Source organism: Vidua macroura, chromosome 4 (genome assembly GCF_024509145.1).
Source record: "Vidua macroura isolate BioBank_ID:100142 chromosome 4, ASM2450914v1, whole genome shotgun sequence".
Taxonomy (NCBI): Eukaryota; Metazoa; Chordata; class Aves; order Passeriformes; family Viduidae; genus Vidua; species Vidua macroura.
Window position 1 is genome coordinate 46,775,155 of NC_071574.1, and position 17,507 is coordinate 46,792,661.

General features: G+C 43.9%; 1 protein-coding gene across 1 annotated transcript in view; it reads right to left on the reverse strand.

Moving 5' to 3' along the window:
• KIT (KIT proto-oncogene, receptor tyrosine kinase) overlaps positions 1–17,065 on the reverse strand; it is a 53,395-nt gene extending 36,330 nt beyond the window's left edge. Inside the window, exon 1 of the mRNA XM_053976593.1 lies at positions 16,981–17,065. Coding sequence (XP_053832568.1) covers positions 16,981–17,065 — 85 coding nt within the window. The remainder of the gene's footprint in view (positions 1–16,980) is intronic.
• Positions 17,066–17,507: the final 442 nt, after the last annotated feature.

Genomic DNA, 17,507 nt, shown 5'->3' on the forward strand with positions numbered 1-17,507 from the left:
GAATAGCTCTTCGGTGCTACGAGTAATCCTTAGCTTACAATAACTGTGCTGTTTGCTCATGTCATGCAGTTGTACAAGACTGTACAACATCCGTGTGTAGTAGCAGAATCATGCCAGTGAAAATGCTACTTGCATGCAAAAACACACTCTGCAGCTCCATTCAGAGGCTGAATTTCCCTACCCACACAGATAACAACAGACGTTCAGGAAAAACAATCGGATAATTACTTGGGATGAGGTTATACACTCCAGACTTAATTCACTCATCTCACAGCTTCAGTCGTTCTTAAGGTATATACGGGATTAAGACCAGGTCAGGTAAATGCTCCTCTTCCTGACAAATCTGCCACAGAGCAGGAAGCAAAGGATGGCCAGACCACCTGCAGAGACTAATTACTTTGTTTGTAGTCTGAAAGGAGCCCTCCTTGGAATTAGAATTTATCAGTTTTAAACTCAGTTGGCACTCATTCTTCCAGTGTCACCAAGCAATTTTCCACGTGAGGTCCACTAATCCTGCATATATGCTTCCATGACTGAACGCGTAAACAACCATCCTAGAAATAAAAATTGCCAGGAAAAGGGAGAAAAAAACAACTTTTAATTTCAGATCTGCTACTTCAAAGTGCAGGTGTGTGTCTGAGCTGTGGTACAGTAGCTCAAACATGAAGAGTGAAAGTCCAAGATCTGAGAAGAACAAGTCCCAGCCAGCAGTGGAATGGTAAACAGAAAAGCTGGAAAAATCCTTTGCCCTGGGCAAAGAAGTGCCTGACAGAAGGGTTAGGTAAAAAGAGCTCTGATTTTCAAACCTCTCAGATCAGAGCCAGGAACTTCTGGCATGTGACAAGACAGAGGGCAAAGACCTCTGAGAAGGGCTCCTGAACAACCATACAGGTCCTTCATGGGGACCTCTTTGGAAGACTATTCTGCTCACTCCCCACAGACCACAGGGCAGTTCAAGTGACAAATCACATGAGCTGCATAAAACAGCAGAAGCCTGGTGTGGTATAGCTATCCTGGCACTAGCTTAACAGACGAGTCAGGGGGGACTGAGAAAGCAGAAGATGTGGACAGCCTTCACTGTCATTACTCCATGCAGCCAGCAAAGTCTCAGCTTGGGCCCTGCTAGGGAGGTGCTGGACTGGGATGGCCCCCACTGCCCACAGCACAGTCCTGGGCAGGTCACGCAGACCCTGCCACAGAGCAGACACCAGCACGTGTGTGCCCTCATCACACCACAGGACAGCCCTCCTTCACCAGCACAAGGACACGTGCTGCTGTGGCCTGGCCTCAGCTCCCAAGCCCTGGCACGGGGCAGGCTGTGGGGATGAGCACACCAGCCCGCTGGCCCGAGCTGTGCTCCCCCTCTTTCGGCAGCAGCCTCAGCTGCAGCAAGAGGTGGCTTCATTCCAAGTGTCCAGAGCTACACGGAGAACAAACTCATTTACTTGCCCCTGAGGAAATGCCAAGCAAGCCTGGCTGGCTGAACTGCTCCCTCCACTTCCCTCCTGGGTATTTACCCAGGCCAGGAATGACACACGGGGTAGGTGTAGGATCCAAACTGCCCAGACAAAACCGGCCTGTGAAGTCCAGTGCAGAGACATCTGGCTTCTCCTCCTTCCCAAACCCACCTAAGCACCCAACCCTAGGGCACAGGGTGTGGGAAGGTCAAGTGTAGGGTAGCCCCAACAGGTTTGCAGAAGAAAAAAACACCCATTAGAGGTAGCAGTGTAAAGATTAATGTCATAAGTGACCTGCTACCTGTGGATGTCAAACCATACATATCACTGTGTTGTGTGTAAATGCTGACAGGTTCTGCAGTAACAAACCCTTCCCCTTATGAAGGCCAGCTCAATAGTCCTACAAATGCTCACTGCCGTGTCCCTCTGATGCACAGCACAGCTTTGCACAGCTAGACTGGACATGTAACAGCCAGGCCTGAGCCAGAGGGAACATTTTTCCAAACCCAACACCACTTGCATACAAAAACACGCTCTGCAGCTCCATTCAGAGGCTGAATTTCCCTACCCACACAGATAACAACAGACGTTCAGGAAAAACAATCGGATAATTACTTGGGATGAGGTTATACACTCCAGACTTAATTCACTCATCTCACAGCTTCAGTCATTCTTAAGGTATATACGGGATTAAGACCAGGTCAGGTAAATGCTCCTCTTCCTGACAAATCTGCCACAGAGCAGGAAGCAAAGGATGGCCAGACCACCTGCAGAGACTAATTACTTTTTGGTTTCTTCTTCTCTCCCCATCTCCCTCCGATGAAGATTTACCAGCGCTAAACCAAAAAGACAAGTCCACCAGTGCATGTTTTTCCAGCACTACCAGAATTTTTCCAGGATGTCCACTAATCCCCTACATAAACTCACATGACTGAACAGATAAAAAAGTATCCCACAAAAAATAATTGCCAGAAAGATTAGAAAAGCATAATTTCATGTTCTTATGGAACGTTTATGACTCTTATCTACTCTTTCCCCTAGTCCTCATCCTATCCATTCTGGTTAGGAGTTCAAGTTTTTGCAACACTTACTAGCAGGACTATCTAGCAAGTTATGGATAAGTTTTTAAAGGTAGTAAACAACACAGCAGATCCTGACCTGTCCAGAGGCACAAGAAATACATTATGTAGCAGAGCCAGGAAAAAAAAAATGAGGAAACTAGCACAATGTGGTAAAGTATCACTCATATTTTGAGATTATTTTGCTATGGTTCCTTTTGTGCAATCTATGAATTCTCAGGAAAACAACTTACAAATTCAATAATGCCTTGTGCAAAGGATTGCCAGAGTGTAAAGGATTTTTTTCTCTTGCCTTCTGAAAATAATGTCTCTTCAAAAAAACTATGACAGTTTAGGGACAACCGCTTGTAAACACAATGACTATTAGATTTGCTTCGTATTGTGCACCAAAATATCATCTGTCTTTAAAAAGAGAATTAAAATGGTGTTTAGAAAGATGAGAATGACTCTGTATCTTCTTTTTGGAGGAATAATTAAGTGACAGAAATCTGAGAGTTTAACTAACAACTTGCAATCCGGTGCACTAATCCCCACAGCATGTGTCCATCTGCTCTCTCCTCATCTTTTCTCAGACTCATGTCTGAGACTGCTCCATTTGTATAGCATCCGAGTGATGGGGCTCTTTCCAGGCCCCTGTTGCTCTTGGGGACTCCAGTAACATCAACCATGTAATCACAGCCATGATACCAAGACCCATAATTCAGGAATCAGTTGGGTTGGCAGTGTATATGCTAGAGGCAGTAAGGGATCTCCAAGTGCCAAACCCCATGGAATACAGTGTCTCCTCCCAGAGCTCTGTGTCCATGATCTCACATGGGATCATGGCTTTACCAGTCACTAGCAGGACTGTAAACTTTCTGAGCAGCGGGATGGAGGAACCCACTGCTGTGAAGTTTTCCAGGTGTGGGTATGCATCCTTACTTTGTTATCTACCCCACACCTGGGCATGCCCCACCCTCTCTTCACCTCTTCACACCTTTGAAAATGAGGTGGAGTACTACTTCAATATTCAACTGAGTGTCCCCATCTCAGTGAGGCCCACCTGACCACAAGAATAACTCAGGACAAGGAGAAGACAGGAAATCTGTCTTCTGCCCACATGGGTCCTGTGGTCTTACGTGGTGCAGATGATCCCACTGTTGATCACAGATTGTGGATCCCACTGTGACACATTCAACATTCTCCCCACAATGCATTGCCAGAGTACCACACTGGGATTCTGGATGACCCTCTAGAGTTGTCCTCAAGGGCACTAGAGTGTGTAGTTATTATATGCTAACAAAAATACACTGATAATGGTAAATAAGTCACAATTTAAATAAAAGTAAAATAAACTAATAAGCTCAGAGTTGAACAGCCCAAGTTCCATTTTGGATGTACTAAATTTGAGTCCTACAGCTGAAGAGCTTTACTTCCACAACCCTAACTTCTCCTTGTAATATAACAAACTTGGGTTAAAAACTACAATGCTGGGATCACTTGAAAACAAGGCTGTGTAACTGAAAAAAGAATATATAAATATATTTAAATGAAGGGAGAGGGAGGAAAGAGGAGGTGTACAGCAGTTGTGAATTCTGCATGCAGAAGGAACATCTGGAAAACCAAGCTGGAGGAATTAGAAAATCAAACAGCTCTAGATAATACTGATAGGAAATGCAGGTCAAATTGCAGGGATATGATTAAGGACAGCAGAATGTTCCTGTAACAATTAAGGGATGTGCAAACAACAAAAGCCCTGGCTAAGGAGTGAACCATCCTGGGAAAAAAATACAGTTTATGCTGGAGCTTTTCAGCCTCAGCACAACATTGTTGTAGTGTGGAAGAGCACATCAGGTGCAAGTCCACATCAAGCTTGCAAGCAACTGGAAACCATATCCAGCTGCCAAGCAAACAAAGGATGTGGGACTGCCATGGAATAAGATGAAGAGTCAAACACTGTGGATTTTATTCTCAGCTCTGCCACAGATTTCCTGCACAACCTTAGGCCAACAGGTTAGTGTCTCTGTGGCCACTTCCTCTTTCAACTCTTATCTAAACATTAAAAGGAACAAGAAGTTTGTGGCAGCTCTATAACACAACAGATTGCTTCCAAAGAAAAATAAAACAAAAACCCCTGTGCCTTATCCCACGCCCTTCAACTTAGAAGTGGTGTCAAACATCTCTCCGGGCAGAGGCACAGTGCAGCTTCCCAGTGCAGTCACAACCTGCTCACATCCAGTACCAGCCTCTCTGCCAAGCCCACGGGACTGGCAGCGTCCTGCCAACAGGTTCATTGCTGCTCAGCAAGGGCAAATCCCTCACCCTGCCTCCCCAAGGGCTGGGACACATTGAAAGGGCATGGCAAGCTCTTCTGAGCTTCTGCCTTTTCCCCTTGCAGTTGTCCATAACCTTCATAGTCATCATCATTTAAGCTGTACAAACACTGCACAACGAAAACAGTGACCTGACCATGACCTGATCCTGACCATGATTTCTAAAGCAGTTAACGTTTTTCTATCATAAATGCACAGAGGAGCTAAACTTCAAGTGACAAAATGTCCACAACTTTTGTGTAAGATTGTGGGGATTGGATACAATTGGAGAGACTATTTTTTTTCAGTGCCTATACATTCTGGGCACTGGCTTCATTTCAAGGGCTATCACACAGACCTCACTCACCGTGGTTTTTCATCTACAGCAACATAAGAGAGCAGAAACAAGAGATATGCTTTATCAGTTAAAGTAGTGGCACTGCTGTAGATGCAATGGTCCAGGGATATCAGCAAGACATGGCTTGCAGGGAAGTAATATCCTCTTTCAGCATACCCAGCACTGCTGGAAAAAATGAACGTGTTTTCAGACACACAAGTCTCCTGTAGGTCTGAAAAAAGAGCAGAAGCAAAACCGTCTCTTTTACACAAGTGCAGAGGTCCTAGCCAGAAGCCTGCTCATTCCTCCCTAGAGTATTTACACACAGGTCTAATTGAGGAATATCACCTTTCCAACTCTGTTTCTTATTTGTTAAAGCCACTATGACAGTTGGCATATGCTGTGATGGACAGGAATGTAAGATCCTTTCAACTGCATTTTCTTTGTCTTGCCATTTCATGTCCCAAGGAAAAATATAAAGTGTCAAACTTTCATGTTAATTGCACTGAAACAACTTGAATTTACTCTGATGTATAAAATCTCCCAGATTTTTCAAAGGAGAGATGGTATCATATGCTTACTTGTTTTGTTCCACTTCACTAAACAGACACTCTCCCTTATGCTAGATGAAAAGTTTAGCAATGGCAAATGTCAGTTTTAAATTATTTGATCTGAGAGCTACATCAGATCCTGTTGCATCCAGGCTGTGGGGATAAAGGTGGCTAGCAAAAGAAACCATCCATACCAACACCCACAAAGACACAGACAGAAAAATACCCAACACATGATTGATTGTCCCTGAAAGTGTTACGGACTCTCAGCATATCTGAACAACACAAATCCTTGCTGACTGTCTCCTCTGCCCCAACTTCTTTTCAGAGACTGAAAAATTATCTGTCACTGGACACATACTTAAGTCTAGGCTGATTAGGCTTCCCTGCAGAACTAAGCGGTTTGTTTCTAACCAGTCTCCCAGGGTTGGTGCTATCTGCTGACCAACAGACTCTTCAATGCCGTGTTTTCCAAGCAGAAACAAAGAGTTCACGAGCTTGTGTTTACTCTGAAGTTTTGGATTCTTGGAAGCTATATATTACTAAGCAGTAGACCAGTGTAGAGAACTAATGAAGGCTTTGACTTTTACCCAGCTGCATGAGTGCAACCCCTGTCTTCCCAGCCAGCCCTGCTTGCCCCCTCACTCCCAAAGGGAAGGGGGCAGAGGAAGAGCACTGTGGAGAGCAGGAGGCAGGAGCTCACCAGCACAGCACTCAAAGGCACAGCCAAGCTGACTCCATCTGCAACCAGCATCAAGGAGAAATGAAGATCTCCCACACAAAGAGCAAGTGTGGAACCAGCCAGCTGATCCCCACCCATGGCAAACCCAAGAGAGGAAGGGGCAGGAGGTTAGAACAAAGGTTTTCTTTATCATCTGTGGAGGCATGAGCATGGGGAATTACAGAGGCTGTGGCTGTGAGGCACCCCCCTTTGCAGTGGGGCCCCATGGTAACCTTTGAGCTCCATAGTCTGGGCTTGCACATACATGGACCTGCCTCAAGACCTGGTAGGGCACTTCACAGAACAAGTAAGAGACACTTGATGCTTAGCACTTGCAGAGAAAGAGCTCAGGAGACTCATGGGACACCCAGCTACACATGGAGAGAGGTTACGCACCTCCCCCAGAACAAGATGTGGTGAATCAGGAAAAGCCAGTATCAGAGACAGGTAGCAAGAAGCCAAATCCAGCCAGCTCTGTAGACCCTGTACATTCCAGTCTCCAGGAGAAACATTCACAGAATCTTCAGGCAGGATAACCATGAGCACCTGGGACAACCCCTGGATTGTGGGTGGAAGCCATCAGGTCCTCCTGCAGGGGTCTTGTCACACCAATTAGTGATATAGCTAACAGCACTTTGCTTCAGTACTTCAGAAGCAGGCTTAGCAGAGCAGATCCTCACATGACCTCCAAAACCATGTGAGAGCTGCCCTATGCATTCAAGTGCAACACTCCCTCAAGGCCAGGGGCTGGGGGAAGCAACTGCACCTTCCAGAGGCAGAGACACACCTTCCTCACCTTCCTCTTCCCTGCTGGCTTTACTTCCCTTGCTGGGGTGAGGAAAATCCAGCCATGCAAACAGGCTATTGTTCCTGCCTGCTGAGCAGCTTGCCCTTTCTGACAGGCATCCCTCACTCTACAAATAGAGCCATTTGTCAAAGGCAGACACGTAGCTGAATGTAATTCTAGTTTAGCACACATACTAAAGGCTACATCAGGATCAAACACCATGTTTCTTTCCAAGGCTGAGTAGGGTACCTCCCTGAATCCTCCTTTTCTGAGAAGTCACAGCTTTGGGGCTTTTTCTGTTGTTTTGGAGTCTGTTTTTTGAAGGAGTACCACATGCACTACAGTAGCCCAGGCACTTATCTTGAAGCACTATGTGTGACAACCTATGCTAGGTGATTAATTAATTTCATTATATTACATTGATGCACTGTGGTCTCTTATACCTAAACTTCCCACCATGGAAGGACCCTACAAGCAATGTATTAATGAATAAAACCGAACCCAATGCATGACTGACCTGCCAGGTTTAGTTTTTTTAAAAAAAAACTAGAATGGTCTATGCTTACAACAACTACCTGATAATTCTTATTCAAAGAGAAACACAGAGTACAACTAAATATGTATGTATGTACACACACAAGTAGATCTGCAAAAAAAAAAAAAAAAAAAAGAAAAAAAAAAAGAGCAACTGTATGCCACAGCACTTGTCAGCATTGAGATTTATAAATTTAGACTGATTCTTACTCTTACTGAATTATTGCCTTCTTTCCTCTAATTTCCAAAATTACTTACTAACCAGTTGTCCCCACGGTCAGTTTTGTCAGCTATTAGACACATAAATAAACAAATGATGAAGTAAGTATGGAGAATGATTAGAAGGTATGAAAAAGCACACTAATGCATAGTGTATTCATAGTCAGCTGTCATGCGCCCCATCTATTCCTTTAATGGCTCTTTCTTCTCACTTCTCTTTACTGACATTTACATTAAAAGGTGCAGCGTCTTTCAACTTTCATTTTGAATGAATGTTCCTTGTAATGAGCAACATAGGCTTGAAAGCATGTTTTCTGAAATGCAGTGAAAAGGTAATTTTAATGAAGAGAAATGAGAAAACTGGAGAACAGTAAATCGCTTTGCAATCTGAATTAATGCCTATTTGGAAAAGGCTCGACTGAGGAAGGAGATGTAAGACTTTTGGCAATGCGAATTCTAATTATTTCAAGTCTTGGCAGTAATTTTATCAAATAGTAGCAATTTCATTAAAAGGTGCACTGGTAATCATCTACATAAGGCCTCCAGAGGGGAAAATATACCAATAATTGCATAATTATGTTATCACTGCTCTTATGATGGACCACATTAAATACCACAAAGAGGAACACTGCTTTTTACTTTCTCTAGATATTTAGTTCAGTACATTTTCCTAGAAGATTACAGCAATAAACAAGACTTTCAGATTAACATGTTCACCAAATTTTACAGAAAAGACACAGCTATCTTTTATGTCCATAATGCTTTGTATTCTCCTTTCCTTCACTGAAAGAACTGACAGATTAATGAGAAAAATTCTGGGTTTAGTAATAAGATAGAGTATTTATATAGCTGTGTTACCAAAATACAAGTCATTGCATCATGTTACGCAGGCACATGGCACAGGATCCATTTAAGAGGCAGGTTTTAGGATATTTCCACATTTGTCCATATAAATTAAGTGTATCCATTCAGAAATTTTTGATAAGCCTGAAAGAAGTTAGATTTCCCTCATCTAAATAACACTTAAACTTTCCTATTAAGATGTTGGTAAAAAAAATATTGTAAAAGCATTGTTTTACAGACAATACTAAATCTAATAAGTCGGTTTGTAGTAAGGTACCCAGTATATTAGATAAGTATCTTTGCTATGACTAGGACAGTTTCTGGGGAAGTCATTGGCACATTTTTCAGAACATCTCAGGTGAAAAATTTCACCTCAGACAATCACACCAACACCCAGCAACATCTGTCACTGACGTTGTCTTAGATAGAAGTGCTTTGAATACAGAGACTTGGATATATTTCTGACAATTCAGCTTCATTTCCTCAGCCTTCTGGCAATGAGATAAATAACTCTCCAATCTCACTAAAGTCCGACTTGTAGTTTTTGCTTTTAAATTGTACTTTATTTTCTAGTTTACTTATAAGCCTTATCAGAAATTGCATATACATTGCATATATACAGGTAGCTGCTAACTGAAAAGTAGTCCTTCTTCCTGCTCCAGGAAAGATACACAGAGGACTACTTAATGTGAGGGCAGCCTGAGCACCTGCTTACACAGGGAATCCCATTTCAGCATCTCTTCTGAATAGATCTAGCTTATAGGAGGAGACCAGAAACACAGGGCTTACTTCTGCTCCTTCCATTTGACCTCTTTTATTGTGCTGCATACCTCAAATCCTAGGTATGATAACATTAACACTACTGCAAAGTCAGCAATTTTATGTATAATACCTGGAAGTCAGACATGCTATGGAATAGGAAACTTTAACAGCTTGTGTTAAAATGAACACAACTGGGAGGAAGCTTTTATTTTGTGGAAGATAACATAATTTCTTTTCAAAGTATAAAAGTTACGCTCACCAGGCATAGAAAACCCTTCCACGATATAGACAATAGCAAACTAGCATCAAAAGTGAGGAAGAGAATCAGCCAGCCACTGAGCAGCAAAAAATGAGTGCCTCAAGATCAGGTCCTAGCACTGAATTTTATATAAGGCATACAAACAGAACCATTTCAGACAAAAATACCCTATTCAGCTGCATATTTAATATTACATGAAAAAGTAAAACCACGGCATTTTTATAATGTACATTTTCCTTTTAAAAGGTAAAATTACTCAACAGTGATTTTGAAAATACAACAACATAAATTTAAACTTACAGCTCCTCTAATAATTAAAAAAATAAAAGCAAAAATTTATTCAAGCTCTAACTTTGCTGTCAGCATTTTAAAGATAATATAACTACTGGATTCATCAAAGTCAGCCCCTGAGCACCTTCAGGCAGGTTGTGCTGCAGCAATAAACCAGCCTTTGGGGAACTCCTAGCAGGTGCAGAGAAAATATTTTCTTTATTTCAGTTCATTCAGTACAACTCAATTAAGCAACTAGTCCATTCAAAGAGGAGCTACTGATCTGGAGCTGAAAAAAAAACATGAATGTTTCTTTCCATTGCTATTCTAAGAATAAGGAGAGAATGACATCAACTAGTTCTAAAATTTTTGTAGCATAGTGATTAGAAGCCACCAGTTTTGACTACAGATAGGCCTTTCAGGCATTAATTATTTTTTTCAAAACTTTTCTCAATGAGTTTTTTCTTCTGAATTGGCTGGCTTCTATGTGGTGCTATTTTTTATCTAACGGAAGAACATTTCAGAATTCTTGTTTCCGTCATTGTAATCGATGCACATCATCAGTAAAAATCAATTATCTAATACAAGAAATGTCAACATTTTCTATTTTCATACTACAACATACACATGAAGAATCAGGATCAGTGTATGTATAACAAGCTACATAATTGCTTAAATACAGGCACAGTGATTAATCAAAGTAAGTATAACATTAACTGCAAAGGCTATATTTAATTAAAACTCTATCTCAATGGCAATAAAGGAGGTTAAACCTTTCTTTGCAAAATGATTAAGTACAAATGCAAAACAGTTAAAATGAGGCTTACTGTTGGCTGATTTAAATCATGATTAAAATCAGATTTACAATGCTTTGAATCAAATTGAAGCATATAGTACAGGGGGAGGTGACCATTTTACTGAACCTGGAAACACTGCATTTCTCATCTGCAGTCAGATGTCAGTTTTACACATCGTATCTGGAAGAAATGCAAACAAGTCTGAGAGGGCTGAGAAGAGCGGGAGGAGAAGGAGTTACAAAAGACACTCCAAAAGAAAATGTCTGAAAAGATTTATCATAGAAAAGAGAAGCCAAAGGGTTTATATTATTGATGTGTAAAATATTATTATAAAAAGGATAGTGACAAGTAGTTCATATATCCAAAAGACCAGGAGAATAAAAGGATGGAATTAGGCAACCAGCAAGGGAGATTAGGTATCAGAAGAAGATTTTGACCTTTAGTAACTATTTACTAGAAAAAACAGGTGGTAAGAGCCTGCAGCACAAATCTGCCTTAGAGCAGGTTAGAAGGAAATTCTGTGTGGGGAGATCTGCTCCATCTGACTACAAGGAAGAGCTGGGGACAGGCCAGATCTCTGCAGGTCTCCTCCAGCCTTACGCATAGAGTTCTATGGGAGCTTCCTAAGACTTGCCATGTCTCTTAAAAACCCAGCTGCAGGAAGAAGATGAATGCATGAGAAAGTCAGATTTCACGCAGCAAAGAATGAAGTTTCCAGTCCTGAGGCCTGCAACATGTGACATCCAGTGCAGCCATTAACTCCTAAACAAAAAACAGATTAAGTAAGAGAGCCAAGTGCAAGTTTTAAATCTCACGATAGCTGTCAGCAAATCTGGTTAGTTCTGAATGGCCTAGGTATGCGAACACCCAAAACATTTCTATTACACAGCTCACTGGGATTTTCCACCCTTTCAAAGCATGCAGGCTCAGAATGACAGGTTACAATCAACCAAGCTTGATTTCTTTTTCCTGTGTGGCTTTTGCACAATGCCTTTCTGTAAAGCAAATCCACTCCAGCCTTCTCTTCTCCAGACTGAACCGCCTGTCTCTGAGCATCTCTCAGCCTGTCTTCACAGGAGACTTGCTCCAGCCCTCTGGTACCTCATGAGGAGCACGGTCACCCAGCATGAGCAGAGGAGCACTGCCTAGCATAACACAATAACTGATAGGAAATGAGCATGGGGATAAAGCATTTGCCATGCTTCCAAAGAACCCGTAAGAGGTGCATCTCTCTGATTTTCACATTTGCTTGCCACAGTTTTTATCTCTTCTTAACTTAAATCAGCCCATGCATCCTCTTTATCACTTAGATTTACAACTGCCAGTGCCTAGTTGACCGGAGAATTCGTCTCCATATCAGATATTTGATTGTGTTACATGATTACAGATTCAACTGCCAAGATGACATTTAAAATTATAGACATTGAATGCAGTCAGCTCCCCTGGTGACAAAAAACCCCGTAGCTCCTAATGTTACCCAGTGGTGCTTCATTTTAGTCCAATTTCCAGAAATGATCCCTATGGAGCAGCCCAGAAGTTGCATAGCATGGTAGCAACATTAGAAATTTTTCTATTATTTACATATCTCTTTGCTGGTAAAGTCAAGAGTCTGACACGCTGCAAAAAAAAAAAAAAATCTTTTGCAACATGAAAAATATCATTAAAAATCCATTAAATCTGAAAACCTGTGTTTTCAGAATAAATCAATATAATCCCCAAGAGGAAATCCACTGAGAAAATAACATTTACTGAGCTTTCTAATTGGTATCCCCTAGAAAACAAGAGTCACGTTCTCCCCTCAAACACAGATGTTTACACTCTCCTTATGCTTTTATCACTAACGGCAGCAATCTTGGCCAGTGGACAAACAATACACTTCAGTTGTCATTAGGTTTGGCAGCCAGCCAAGGAGACCGCTCACACGTGTAAAATTACGTTCATTTATGACTGTTTGCAGGATTCATTGTCAAACAGGGTTCTAGTGGAACAAAAACTTCTAATTTCCTAAAAGTCACTGAAACAGACAAGAACAATACTATATAATACAGTAATACAGAAGAATACTAGTCATTTTAAAATTCCTTTTATGTCAAGTTCTCATAATTTGGGTGTGCATTCTCTTCAGATTGTTTTAAATAAATGACCAAAGGATATAACACACTTTCCTTAGATGCCGCAGCATCAGCTCTTCTCTCCCACGTGAAGTTACAATGAATACCTTAAGCTCTGTTACAGCTGAGAAGCCCCAGCTAGGGAAGCTGAATTTCTAAGGGACAGAAACATCTGCAACTTGTTTCTTGTGCATAGGAACAGTCAGAAAGACATTCAGAAAGGTAAAGTTATGTACTTAAAGTGAGAGGGTACTTACAGTAAATGCAATGCATTAGGATATCAGACCTCATTTCCTCTAGCCATTCTCTGAACAGCTGAAAGAGACTTAAGGAAATGAGTCAAAATCCTGGAAGATGTTTGTATTAGATGAAAAAGAAAACAACATCTGTAAAATCATGTGTCATAGAGCAAGACAATGTGTAACACTTGATCTCTGCAATGGTATTCATCTTCATTCATCTTTGTGGACAGAGAAAAAAAAGCTGAAAAGTGGCTTAACCTTGAGCAATTACTGCCTGTCTTCTACAAGACTGATATGAGATTATATCGGTCACTGTGTATTGTAGATAAACATATACATTGTTGAAACTCTTTGATGCTGCATGGTTCTTGTTTTATCCAGAATTTGTTGTTCCTTACCTTCAGATTCCATCAGACTGTTTACTGTTTAGACTAGAAAGCAGCTTTCCTTCAAATTACAAATGCCTAGTATTTGGTATTTAGTTTGGCAGCTCCAGATATTCATTAAAAATCTTTCTAATAGCTTGCAGTAACAACAAATTATAGTTCAGAAAGAAATCCAAACACTATAGCGATATCATTAGTCTCTCAGAACAGACCAGAGAGTGAAAAGGACAAGCTTCACTAGGAGAGCCTCCTATGGACTGGAATATGACTCAGATGTAAACATGAGCTAAGACAGGTCTTGGAAGAAACATGTGCTAAAGACATATCCCTTCCAATTCCACCTGTATCCTCGTGCAGCATGTCCCTTCTGGAGGTGACTCAGGATCCTTTGCTTAATTCAGGCACCTGCAAAGAAGTGTTACTGTCTGGACAATCACTGGGAGAGCTGAAGCGAGATGGAAAACCCACAGAGAGCCAATACAACCTAGCAGTACTACAGCTGCAGTCATCTGTTGACAAGAGGCTCTCTCTGGCAAAATAAGCACATGGAAATGCCTTCAGTCTCTATGAATGGTATTTAAACAGGATGTAAATGGGAGTCTCACTTCTTGCCAAATTTGTCACATTCTTTATTATAAAGCCCGAACAAAAATCACTCACGCACTTGCAGGGAAAAGGTTCCCAGTGGTGGTGCAAGGAAAAAGAGTTGAATATTGAGCAATCTTTGACATTTCCATTCTGCTCCTGGCAGTGGCCTTAGGCTACATTTCTGCACAGGAGACCCTGCACTGCCACAGGGGAGGGAGGAAAAGGAGAAGGAGAGAGCAGAGATGGAAATGGGAATAGGGAGGGCAGGATATTCAGATGGCTTAAAGGGGGTCAAGGCAGTGACTGAATGACAGCAATCAAAATCCTCATCAAATTCAATCTTCCTCCTTCAAGCTTCCTCCCTCATGGTTGATAGGTAACAGGGAACATCATGAAAACAGACATTCTTCCCTCTGGGCACAGGGAGAGTCTCCTATTACTCTGCAGCTGATTGGGAAAAAAAAAAAAAAAAAGTTGCATTGATGGATGGATGCTGAAAGGAACCATGTCCAGTCTTCCATGACCACAGGATGGAAATGCAAGGCACTCTCGCAGAGTACTGGATGGTGGGGGACAAAGCAAGCTGTGAGGAAGGACAGGAGAAGAGAGAAAAGATTGTTCCAGAATATTGCATCAAAATGAGCACAAGGCAAGTCCCAAATGGAAGGAAGTATGGAAGCATGTCAGTTTGCAAGAAAAACAAAAATTAGGAAGGGACTATGGACAGAAAAGATGAATGGTTTACCCTTTGAGAAGCTACATTAAGCTGTTTTCTACATCCTCCTTCCCAGTTTGCAACCAAAGGAAGACGCTCTTGAGCAAGAGCCAAAAAAAGATACTTATTATAAACCTGTATACTGATAAACAGGATAAGTCTCAACAGGGAGATCATCCCAGCCAAACGTCTACACTGAGGCAAAACCAAAAGCAGCACAGGGTCAAACTAGCTCTGGAGCAATCCCAATCAGCACATCAGCTCTGTCCTGCCTGTCACTTCTGATGTTCCTATGCTGCTGCCAGGACTCGAACCATCACACTGATACCTCATCTGCACCACAAAACTAGCCCAGAATACTCCTACATCTGTGTGATGCACAGATGATGCACATACATAACCAAGGACAGCTGTCTTTTGCAGTAGCAAGTTATTTCTTACAACATGGTGTGGTTTTGTTCACACAAGTTTTTGTCTGATGCGTCTCTGAAGTCTCCCACAAGTAAGTGTATAAACCCAGAATGAGAAGGAGGATCATGAGAAAGGTTCCCTCCTTGCTTCTCCAGTACTCTGGAAATTGCACCTCTGTCTTCCAGGACATGCTGCCAGTGTGATCTGTTTCCCAAGCCTTCCTTAAGGACAGTCTAACTATATGATGAAGGGTAACCTTAAAGTGCAGGCAAGAAATTAATGAAGTAAAGAAAGCTGGCAGGTATCAATCATGTCAACATTTTTAAAATTTCTTTCTAGTAATAAGTCATTGGTAGGAGATTTTTCCGCTCCTGTGGCCACAGCATTTTGCAGCCTTATGTGGGTACTTCTAAATAGGAAAGCCCAAGTTGCCAGATACCACACTTAGATTACCAATGAACAAAAGGCAGCAATCACAAAAAAGTTACCTAAACAAAGCCATTAAGGCATCCTAAACTGTTTTACAATGAAGTGTAAATTCTCACTACTGTTGGTTTCTGGTGTTTTAGCGGTGTTTGCTCCCACGGGCAGAGGCTGGCGGAACCCTCCCCGTGTGTGTCACACAGGGTGCTCTGCAAGGCTCCTCTCTGGTGGTGGCAGCAGACGTTAAACACCTATCGCTGTGCATCGCTTCCCTGGATCCTCAGCTCGTTCTTAGGTAAGCAGCGAAAGAACCTTTCACGTTATCTCCTTTCAGACTTCAGTGCCCAGAGCTAAATTCCTCCCCAGGTCTAGCAGCGACCTCCTTCCAGCACCTTCCCCTGGACACCGCCAAACGCCTCCTAAGCCTACAAACCATGAAAGGAGATGCACGGCGGCTCTGAAAGCCATGTGCGAAGTTGCCCACCTCTGCAGCCAGATGCAGTATTTAAAACCGTTAGACCTGTGCTCCAGGGCTGTGAGGTCAAGCAAATAAACTCCCTTTTTACAAAGGAGTGGAAAGGAACCTACCCACCAAAGTTTTTGCACCAGCTGACCCCCCCACCCCTTCCCCCCAAGGCCTGAAAGGCACCCATCGCCCTCCTCTTCACCGCAAAGGTCCGTCAGTGCCGGAACAGACCAGCCCTGATGCCCCGTCCCGCGGCGAGCCCTGCACCCGGGGCACCTGCCCGCCGATGGACGCAGAGGGCACCGAGCCCACCTGCCCCACCGGGGAGGCTGCAGCCCGCTGCACGGCGCTGGACACCTGGCGCCGGCCGCTCGTTCCTGCCCATTGTTCAACGAGCACTTAACCGCGGGGACATTTTGTACTGATCCCCGGATAGTTTATTGTCAAAACAGCGCGGCCGGGGAGGCGGAGGGGGGTGGAGGGGTTCCCTGCGGGTCTCTCTCCCAGCCCCGGATAGCCGCGCACAGCAAACAAAGGACTTTATTTCCCCCGGCGGGGCGTCCCACAAGGGCAGCGCGGGGCGATGCCGGGCACACCGCGGGCTGCCGCCCGACCCCCGGCGCGGCGCTGCCCCGTGGAAGGGGCCGCCAGCGCCGAAGTTTTCCCCGCCGCCGCCCGTGCAAACCCCGGCCCCGCGGGGCTCCGCGCCCGCCCGCGGCCGCGGCTCCCACCTGCGGGTAAGAGGCTCAGTAGCAGTAGCAGCAGCAGCAGCAGCACGGTGTGCGCCAGCTCCCGGGCGAGGATCGCGCCCTCCATCCCGGCGCGCCTGCCGCTCGCACCGCCCGGCGCGGAGATGCCCGAACACCCGCGGGAGGGAGCGGAGTAGAGCCGGCCCCGCCCCGCGGCCTCGCCGCGCCCCCGCCCCGCCGCCGCGGGGATGGGCGCAGGTGAGGAGCTCCCCCGCCCCCGGGGAAGGACAGCGCTCCGGGGTGCCTCCTTTGGGCTCGCCGTAAAGCCCCTAAACAGAATGGTTTAAGAAAAAAGGACAGAGCCCAGTAGCTGAATGTGCGCACAGTGCTGTCGAGAGAGAGAGCTCGCCCTCCTCACGGGCAGCATTCTGCCATGCCGAGCACCCGCGGGATCGGGGCCGCGGGGCTGCGTAAACCCAAGTGGAACGTGGACCGGAGAAAGGTGGGGGGAAGCGGCCGGGCTGGGCACGGGAGCTGGAAACGGAGAGAGCATCCCTTAAAGGGCAGGT